The sequence below is a fragment of the Delphinapterus leucas genome, unplaced genomic scaffold (assembly GCF_059928025.1).
Source record: "Delphinapterus leucas isolate spDelLeu-1000000601 "Yukka" unplaced genomic scaffold, BTC_Dleu_Yukka2 spDelLeu_asBTCV2_sq25, whole genome shotgun sequence".
Classification (NCBI taxonomy): Eukaryota; Metazoa; Chordata; class Mammalia; order Artiodactyla; family Monodontidae; genus Delphinapterus; species Delphinapterus leucas.
This window is the reverse complement of record NW_028322234.1, coordinates 1,507,550-1,517,403: the sequence shown is the minus strand read 5'-3', so window position 1 is coordinate 1,517,403 and position 9,854 is coordinate 1,507,550. Positions and strand designations below refer to the sequence as shown.

Below are 9,854 nucleotides of genomic sequence, written 5' to 3'. Positions count from 1 at the left end.
AACAGGAAAATAATCAGTACTAGAGTCAAAATACAGCATTTTCATTAGGACTGATGAGGCAGGGCACTGTGGTCTCACTTCCATGGACAAAAAGTGGTTTTGTTACTCTGAACCTTTGTTTCCTCATCTGAAAATTGGGGAGGATAATACCTACCTCATAAGGTTGCTGTGAGGAATAAATGAAGGTACACACATTGCCTGAACCATAGCAATTGCTCAAAAAATAACAGCAATATTAATGTGATGCTGGCCACAATGTCAGTGCCATCCAACACCAAGACATGGTGAGCCTGCCATCCTGCCTTCTTCTAACTCAAAGAGCTTGTGTGCAACGGCAGCTAGGCAGGAAACAATGCATTAAAGGCCTGTGCTGTGCCTTACATCTAGCTATCTCTGAACTCCTCAGTCTAACACACACTTCATGTTTGTTTTAAAATAAAGGAAAAGAAACTTTTGGACTTGGTAAGTCAGAAGTTAGGAAAGTGTGAGTAGTGCCCTGTTTATCTTGTCCCAGGATCCTTTCCTGGTCGGCAGCCACCTCATACCATCTCCCACTACACCTTCAAATCAACTTGGGCCAAAGCTAGCTTTCTCAACATCCTTGTTTGGTCATCTCCCTCAGGCAGTTGCTTCTGCCATTCAACATCCTCTCATCTTTGGAGTCTGCCTGTGCACTGAGGATAGACCACATCTCTGCTCTTCACTGGAAGGTCCTGGGTAATGTGGTTGAGAATGTGCACTCCTCTACTAATGAACTGAAATAGAAGTTATTTCCTGTTGCTGCTCTGACCTCTGATGGCAAGAGAACCAATCTCAGTTTTAGCAGGTGAATATGCAAGGCATCCCCACTGGTTAATCTAGGAAGAAAAAGTAATTGTATAGGAACTAATAACTTAGAGTTCACTTACAAACTCCTGGCAAGAATTGTCAGACATATCCCTCAAAGGTCCTATGCTCTGGCTGAGAATTCTTAACTGGGTGAGGCAGCAAGATGAGATGACAAGTCACTGAATGTTAAGGACAGCAGAACAGAAGTAGAATTCAATGCCCTGGCATCTTCCAGAATTATGTCACAGAAAGTCAAGAGTAACCACACAGTGTTCAGAACTGTGCACTACACATTTTGTGAATATAGGCAGTATGTCAGAGACCAGTAATGGAATTCATTCCGAAACATGCAATTTATGAGTCTGAGAACTAGCTCCATAATTAAAATATCCCTCCCCTAAGCCCAGAGAAAAAAAGGAAAATCTCCATCTTATTGAAATAAAATTTCATACAAACATAGATAAATATATTTAAATTTTCTTTTTAACCATAAGTGAATTCAAACAGACTGTTATAAAACAGAATACTACACACAGTTGTCTGTATAGCTTATAGAAAACATAAAAACCAGAACACTGAGTGGGTGCTGGTGGTAGAAACTGCAGGGCCAAAACTTGCATAACAATGAACTGGAGACCACTAAGGCTTAATGAACATGGCCCACCCCTATTGCTAATGGTTTTGTCAACCTTTAGACCCTAGAAATTCAGGATTTCCTCCTTCTTCCTCTGCCTGCTTTGGTCCGCGTCCGGCTACTTGACCGGACAGTAAGCTGCTTTTTAAAGTCCACTAAGCAATCTGTGGTTTCTGAAATAGAAACAAAAGACTTGATGGGAGACTCATTTAAGTCGAGATGTGCAGGGGAACTCTGCATCTCTCTGCTGCAACCTGCCTCTTCTACCCCTGGTGAAGTCACCCTAGAGAGAAGGAGAAAAAAATCAGAATTCAATATACACCTACTAATAAGCACTAAGTATGTGTACCAGGGGTATTTACATATTCTATTAGTTCATGTAATCTTTGGAATAATCCAATCAGATAAGTACTATCATTTCCCTTTCACAGATGAGGACACTGGGTAAATCATATACCCAAAGCCACACAGTTGGGCAGTAAAGAAATGAGGATTCAGACCCAAATTCCCAAGCTGCTTGAATTTTAAGTCAGAAGACAAGGGTTGGGTGGGGATAGAGAGGCAAAGAGGAGTAAGACAGCTTTTCCTCTGCTTGTTCTGACACCATGAATGAACTGGAGGTAGTTATCCAATTCTCAGCCCAGATATATGGCAGGCACAGAGTTATACAGAGAGCAGTCACACAGTTCCACAGTTTTCTACTTCAACAGTTTGAATATCACACTATACACAGAACATAGGACCAGGGCTGTACTTTTCTAGAACTGCTGTCAGCCACACTTCAATGCACACCCCAATTCACCTGAAGGTTCCTGTTTCTGAAAACTTGGTCTTTATCTCTGCATCTGTGATAGGACAGAAAAAGTAATAATGTTGTTAGTGGTGTTGTAATCATAACACTTTTCACTGATCGTGTGCTTCCTATGTTCTGGGCACTGCTCTTCATCAGGCTTATCCAGGTAGCTCAGATCCCCAATCCCCAGACAAATGGAATGTGAGCATTAGCATCCAACAGGCTTACCTGCAAAAGTACAGAGGTAAACACTTTTGAATGAATAACCACTGAATAAATCTACTTCAAATCTGGACTTGAGGAACAAGGAGTTGCCAAGGGAAATCTGCTACCTGAAGAGATTCACAGCCTGCTGACCTAAAGGCAGCAGGCTATGGGGCTCAGAGAGGCTGCCTTTTTATAGTCATCAGAAGGCACAACAGATTTGCTTGTTGGGAATGAACTATTAGAACTAGATGGGAAGCAAATCTCACCAGACCTAAGCAAAAGTTCCTCTTCCACCTACATCTAGTAAATTTTAACAATAGCAACTATTAACAACAACAACAGTAATAATGGCAGCTAACATTTATCAAGAACCTACTTACGTCAGGGAATATGTGTGGAGCTTTACTAGATATAATCCTTTCAATCTATGAAGTTGGTATTACTAACTCTATGCAATGCTCTTAAACAATCCACTCTACTCCTGCTTAAATATTAGGCACAGAGACAGAATTACTTCCTACAGTCCCTCAGGAACAGAGGTTGAGACACTATGCTAAAGGTAACATGAATGATGCACAAAACATTAGGAGATGACAGTAATGACTAGTTTTCAATGCCTATTCCTTTAGGAGGTACTTAGGGCTTGTACCACATTCCGCTCTGATTTGGAAATGTTTTTTCCCCAGTTCAAAAGGCAAGTAGAAAGTTCAAGCTTTATAGAGGCTGAAACAAAACACATGATAAATAAGACAGAGTATTTCATCTTCTTTAGGGAGAGATGACCTAGACCAAGTCTCAAAGGCTGGCTGACTGGGTCAAATGTGCAACCACATAACTCTAGCAAAAAGTCAGGGGAGTTGATAGTGGCTATTTTTACTAGAAGGCCTCAGACAGAAGCTCAGAAAACTGGTCCTGGGATCCTCACCTGTAGTCTTGTACTCAGACTGTTCCAAGAGACTAAGGAGTCGGCCTTCACTGAAGCCTTTTTCCTGTGACAGAGAAAAATAGATGAAAGGGTTACACAGAGAGTCTAAAATACAACTTCCTTAGCCCAGATCACACCTATCTCCAGGAGAGAAGAGGTGTAGGGGTACAGCTGTAGGAAAGTCTTTTGCTTTCTAATAAACGAGGGTACACAGTAAAAAAGCAAATATGATTAAAAGAATACGTCTTTATGCCAAGAATATATCTAAGAATGGATACCAGAGTCAAGGCAAATCATTCCACCAAGATCATATTAGAGAACAGTAACCTTTGACCTATGATAGATTTGGAGAGATTTAAAATAGAAAATAACAGTTTCAAATTAGCTTCTAGAGGCAGCGATGACAGAGAAAAAACTAGCTCTATGGTATAAGCACATACCCGTAAGCCCTAACTCCAAATTACCACCTAAACATCACCCCATTCATATAAGGAAAAGATAATTTCCCCTGATTCTTCATACTTTTCTTCATATATTTTTTTCATCATGACAGATAATGGCTTCTCCATCTTAGTGTTCAGTGACTGCTATGTCAGTAAGCCTTGGACATGGAGCTGCTGCTTTATCTTTGATCTCTAAGCCAAGACTTGCTCTTCCTGATCTCTAATCACAAAGCCCAGAAAGCACAACTTCCCAGTGACCAGGACCACATCCTACAGTTTCCTAATAAGGCTAGGCACATGAGGTGTTCAACAGAGTTGACTGTATGTTCCTGGCAGTGGGTATACAACTGGATATACTTTCTGGAAAGTAATCTGGCAGTATGTTTCAAGAGATTTTAATGTTTATACCCATTGCCCTAAGAGCTCCACTTCAGGAAATCTATTCTAAGGAAATAATCAGTGGTACAAAGACTGATTTAATGTTTTAAACACAGCGTTATAATACAGAAAAACTGGAAAACAATCTGAATGTCCAATAATATGAGAACGGTTAATTGACTGTGTGATACAAACATTAAGAGTAATTTAAAAAACAGTTTAAAAATAAACCCAGGAAGGTGTTTATGTTACAATTGTAAGTGTATATATACATATGCACATACAAGTATACGTATGTACACATATATGTATATGTACATATATAATATGGTGTCAATTACATTAACATGCATTAAAAAAGACTAGAAAAAAATAGGCCAAAATACTAGAAGATGTCATCTTTGAGTAACTAACTTATGGATGATAATTTCGCTATTCTTCATACTTTTTTTTGAACTTCCCATATTTTCTACAATGAGTATATATTACTTTTTAATTAAAAGAAAAAATAATTTTAAAAAGCACAAATCCTATTTCAAGATAAACAGAAGAAGAAGGAAGGAGGGAGGAAAAAAGCCCAGAACAGAACTGTGGAGGGTTAGGTAACCTTTCCTAAAACACTCCACACATACCTTTGGGTTCCTCAGCCGTTGTGGACGCTTCCCCTCCACAGCTGAGCATACTCTATCACCCTCTTCAGGCCCATCTCCTTGGTCACCTCTTGCAAGCTGGAGACAGGACTCTACATGACACTGATACTCTCTGAATGGGACTAGGGATTTACAGAGATAACACTTCTCATTCCTAGCCAATCAGAAGAAAGAGAGAAAAGGCAGTTTTAAGATTTGCTTTTGCCTCTGTGCTCCTAGATACGTCTCAAATTGTGTTTTTATGTCTTAAAGTTATTCCGTGAAGAAGACATGTCAACCAAAGCAGATTCGCTCAGCAGGATTGCCAATAAAACTAACCCAATGCCAATCAAAAGGACTGAGTGATTAGTGGTTTTCCCTGGCTGTTTCTCTTACCCTGCTGTTGTGGCAGTGGGATGATAATGAAATCAGCTCTTCTAACTATCTCAAACAATGCTAATTGCTCTCCAGACTTCAGTCAAACTCTTCTCAAATTAAGTGTAATCGTTTCCTTCAAAGGGAAGTTAAAATTTAGACAGAAAAGGGAACACCAAGAGCGTTAGATCAAAATGACATTTTTACCACGGTAGATGAACTTGTCTGATTAGTATATCAAGTCCGTCTATATGCTGACTTCCTTAATTCTACAACCTGCAACATCCACTAGGAAGTTACTAAAACCATGTGGTTCTGCCAGAGGCTTTTGCACAACTTCATATATACAGTTATTTTTATCTTTTTATAATCGTAGAGTTTGTGGAAAGAGAGGAAATTGTGTCCCTGAGGTAAGGTTTATTAGGCATCAGTAAAAATGGAATCACTGGAGACAAAGGAAGAAAATGAACATTTATGAAGTATTTTCTCTGTGGTGAGAACTGGTACAAGGCCCTTTAAACACAATTTCTCAATTAATTGGTGGGCCCTATTAGGAAGGTACTATTCTCCTCGAAGTCCTATAGCTAATAACTGTCAGAAGCCAGGTCTGCCTGACTCATAAAATCATCTTAGTTTTAAGAAACTAAAGAAAACTTTCCAAAGCTTCTACTTCTGGCCGTTGCTATTCGGTTACTACAGAAAGATTTAGATTGCCTTTAAGGAAAAATTTCTCTGGGAGGGTCTTTAAAATAGGAGAAATAAGTCTCTCAAGTAATTAATCATTAGAGAGAATACAAGTAAAACTCTGACTTATGAGAAAAGCTACACTAGTGTACCTTTCAAGGTTTATTATTTAATGTAAAAAGCATTTATTAACCCCCTACTACATGAGAGACAGCAGCACTGTAAAAGAAGCATAAGTTTTTGAGTCAGGTAGACTTTGCCAGTTCTGGCCACATGATCTTAACCAGTTACGTATAATTTCTCTTCAGTTTCTATATCTATTTCTAAAAAAGAAAGAATACTACCTTATCAGCTATTGTGATAGTTACAAAGTAAATAAACCACCCAGCACAGCGGCTGGCACATAATATTAAGAGCTCAACAAACACGTATTATTGTTATTGCTGTCTCACACACATTTTATTAGATGCCGGGGATATAAACATGAATGAAGACAAGTATCTGCCTTCAAGTAACTCACAGACTAGCCACGGAGACAGAAATGTCAAAAACGAAAGGAAAAAAATTACTGCAATAGTGTGATGAATACAGTCCTAGAAAAATGACTGCATGACAGAAGGATTCCAAAAGAAGCAAGTGGAGCTCTGCTCAACTCAATTAGGGAAGGCAGCCATGAAATTTAGGATCTAAGATAAGATCTGTGTTTCAAAGATAAATGTTTCTAATGACTAACTGCTCTAATGTATTGTTGGTGATGTCTTTACTTTCAGGAGGTAGCATTTATACCTGACCCACCCCTTGCCCCTGCCTCCCTTTGTAATGAATGTGCTTTCTTAGTCAAGCTGCAACCCACAACCCAAGGAAGTCCTCAATATTGCCCAACTTCTTGCAACTCAACTTCTGTACCATTACATTGCAAAATAGCACACTGCTTCCCCAAAGCACCAAACACCAATATGCAAATTCAAAGAAAACAGAAAGCTAAGAGCAATGTGGAAGTGGAGTGGGTGGCAGGGTCTTTTCAGAGTAACAAAAAGGGATACAGAGGCCACCCACTTATGCTGACATAAACTGGGAATATGAAAAAGAAATACAGGCATTAAAGCAACAAAGTGATTGCCAGGTCGAAGAAACCCAGGGTAAGAGAGAAATTGGTCTCTTATTCGGTCTAAGTGATGGTATGTGTTAATAAGCAAGAGCTCCGTAAACACAGTATACCTACTTGTCAATGTCTAGGGAAATCTGAGCAGCTGTCCCACTGTCACTCTTGCTCTTTCTCTTAGTCTCTTTTTGTCTCCGAGTCAACACTTTCAACAACAACAAAAAGAAACAAAACAAAAAAGAAAAACTGTTAGTTGGCAGTAGACTCTAAATATAAAAGACAAAATGTACCTGAAGAAGAAAAGTTTAAAATCCTATTCCACTGGGAGAGGTGACTGACTGGGAAACCTCTGCCTTTCTAGTACAGAGAATATTACTTGCATAATATGGACTGAAACTGCCAGCAGCAAGATATTCCCATATTTGCTAATGAGATCTATTTTTCCTCTACTTGCCATTAGATCTAAAGATCTAGTCCACACCAAGAAAGGTTTTTGTGTACTATCCTAACTTGCAGCACTAGGGGGAAGGATTTATACTTTACCATTGAAAACTCTGTCTTTGTGACACATATACTCCAATAAGATGCTTTATGATATATAGCAATGACAGCTAAATCTGAGTGCCTACATTAGCTCCAATCTTTACAAAACTGAAAAGTGTTCCATTTACAAGTGAGAAAATGAGAGCTCAGAACAGTTAACACAACCAGTCTTTTCCACTACAATAGGACCACCTCCTAATTCTAGTGGGTATAGACAACTTTAGTCCAAGTGGCATACAAATACTTTTCTCATAGCAAAAGGTGTCTGTTTATCAAATCATACTCTCTTAAAGGGTCTTGGAAGTTAATTAACCAACTGTTTTCCAGTCTTCATTCCTTGGAGTTAACAAGAAGAACTGTGACCATCTCACTTCAAATATTGCCTTTGTCCCTCCTGACACTTGACATCCCCATGACAGAGAATTTAGAAAGCTTATCAGTTCACAAAATAATTTAGGTTGTGAAGCATTTACCTAGACCAGGGGTTAGCAAAATTTTTCTGTACAGGACCAGGCAGTAAATATTTTAGGCTTGGAAGGCGATATGTCACATCGCCTTAACTGTCATAACTACTCAACTCTGCATTATAGCAGGAAGGCAGCCATAGGCAACATTATAAATAACTGGGTGTGGTATGTTCCAATAAAACTTTATAAAATCAGATGTCTAACTACATTTGACTCCTGGCTGGCCATAGTTTACCTATCCTTCTAGTCCAACCTCCCACTCATATAAATGCCTCTATAAGCAACCCTGACAAGTGATTAAACAGTCTCAACTATATCCATTCACTGAGGAGAATTCACTTCCTCCTAGGTAAGCCCATTCTACCGCTACACAACAATTCTGGCTTAATCTGCATTTACTGGAGGCTGTATGAATAAGTTTACCCCCTTTTCCACAAGTCAGCTCTTTGAACACTTAACAAGCTACATTACAATCTTGGTTTTACTCAGTTGGCTGACCCACTAAAATGTAACCACCTTCAAAACAGGTACTATATCTAGTCATTAAGCCAATCACTAATAAGACTTGGACTGCAGAACCTTTGAGGGCCTAGGGTAGCTCTAATCCTTTTAATGATCCTCTGGAGATTGGTATTATTATTCTGCCCTATTTTAAACGTATGAAAACAAACTCAAAGGAATTGACTTTGCCAAGCTATCACAACTAGTCAGAAGAACCCAGAACAGTCTAGATCTGTCTGATTCCTATACCCATGTTTTACCTTCCTAGTTAATCTCCTCTACATACAACCCAATTTGTCAGTCTTCTATGTGTGGCACCTCAAAATGGACCCAATATTCCAACAAGCAGTCTGACCAGTAAAGAGAGCACAAGAACCACAAGCTGCTTTGTCTGGACTCATATTCTACTAATTCAGCCAAGGCTGTGTTTACTTTATTGACAATCCTGGTATTCTACTGGCTTCAACTGAGCGTAAAGTCAATTAAGATCTATCCCCTATCCTTCCAAATCATCTTCAAAAATGTTATCAAGACAGGTCTCCTAATTCTTTACTTGGGTAACTAAGTTGTTGGGTATGTTTCCCCTTTAACAGGACTTTATATTTATCCCTATTCTTTTCAGTTGAACATTCCAGTCAGTTGAGATCATGTGAAGTCTTGATTCTGTCATCTGATGTTATTAGCTCTCCCAGCTTTGTGTCATCTGCATATATGACAAGCATGCTTTCTACATGTTCATCCAAGTCACTGGGGAAAAATGACTGTTAAAGATATGGCCAAGGACACAGAAAACTGTGGCATGTTACCAGAGAAGCCTGTCTTCCCCTAGTCCAAATTTCCTTTAAATACTTAATCAAGCAAGTATTTATTGATAATCTTCAATGTGTAAGTTTGGGGAGATATAGGAAATTATGAGGCATGGTTCTTGCTCTTAAGGAGCTTACAATTTACTAAGGGAGACAGCACATACATTCAAATAACTATAATACAAGGTGTAAAGAGATACATATAATAAAACATGATCATACACAGAAGCAACTATTAATAATGTCTTATCTCTAGGGAGGATGACAGGGACACCTGGGGACTGGAAGAGGAGGCAGGCATATTTTTCACTATATAGTTTTCTGTACTACTGAATTAAAAATTAAAAGGGCAGGCTTCCCTGGTGGCACAGTGGTTGAGAGTCCGCCTGCCGATGCAGGGAACACGGGTTTGTGCCCCGGTCCGGGAAGATTCCACATGCCACGGAGCGGCTGGGCCCGTGAGCCATGGCCGCTGAGCCTGCGCGTACGAAGCCTGTGCTCCGCAATGGGAGAGGCCACAACAGTGAGAAGCCCGCGTA

General features: G+C 39.4%; 1 protein-coding gene across 5 annotated transcripts in view; it reads right to left on the bottom strand.

Moving 5' to 3' along the window:
* Window positions 1–1,272: 1,272 nt before the first annotated feature.
* Window positions 1,273–9,854, bottom strand: part of LOC149744010 (BRCA1-A complex subunit RAP80) — a 137,205-nt gene continuing 128,623 nt past the window's right edge. For 4 of the 5 annotated variants that reach the window (XM_089905129.1, XM_089905128.1, XM_089905133.1 and 1 more), the window contains 5 exons: window positions 7,119–7,203; window positions 4,841–5,012; window positions 3,388–3,451; window positions 2,265–2,307; window positions 1,273–1,745 (listed from right to left, as the gene is read on the bottom strand). In XM_089905129.1, the coding sequence (XP_089761255.1) occupies window positions 1,535–1,745; window positions 2,265–2,307; window positions 3,388–3,451; window positions 4,841–5,012; window positions 7,119–7,203 (575 nt within the window). In that variant the 3' untranslated portion in view covers window positions 1,273–1,534. The remainder of the gene's footprint in view (window positions 1,746–2,264; window positions 2,308–3,387; window positions 3,452–4,840; window positions 5,013–7,118; window positions 7,204–9,854) is intronic. The other variant, XM_089905131.1, reaches the window with a different exon arrangement.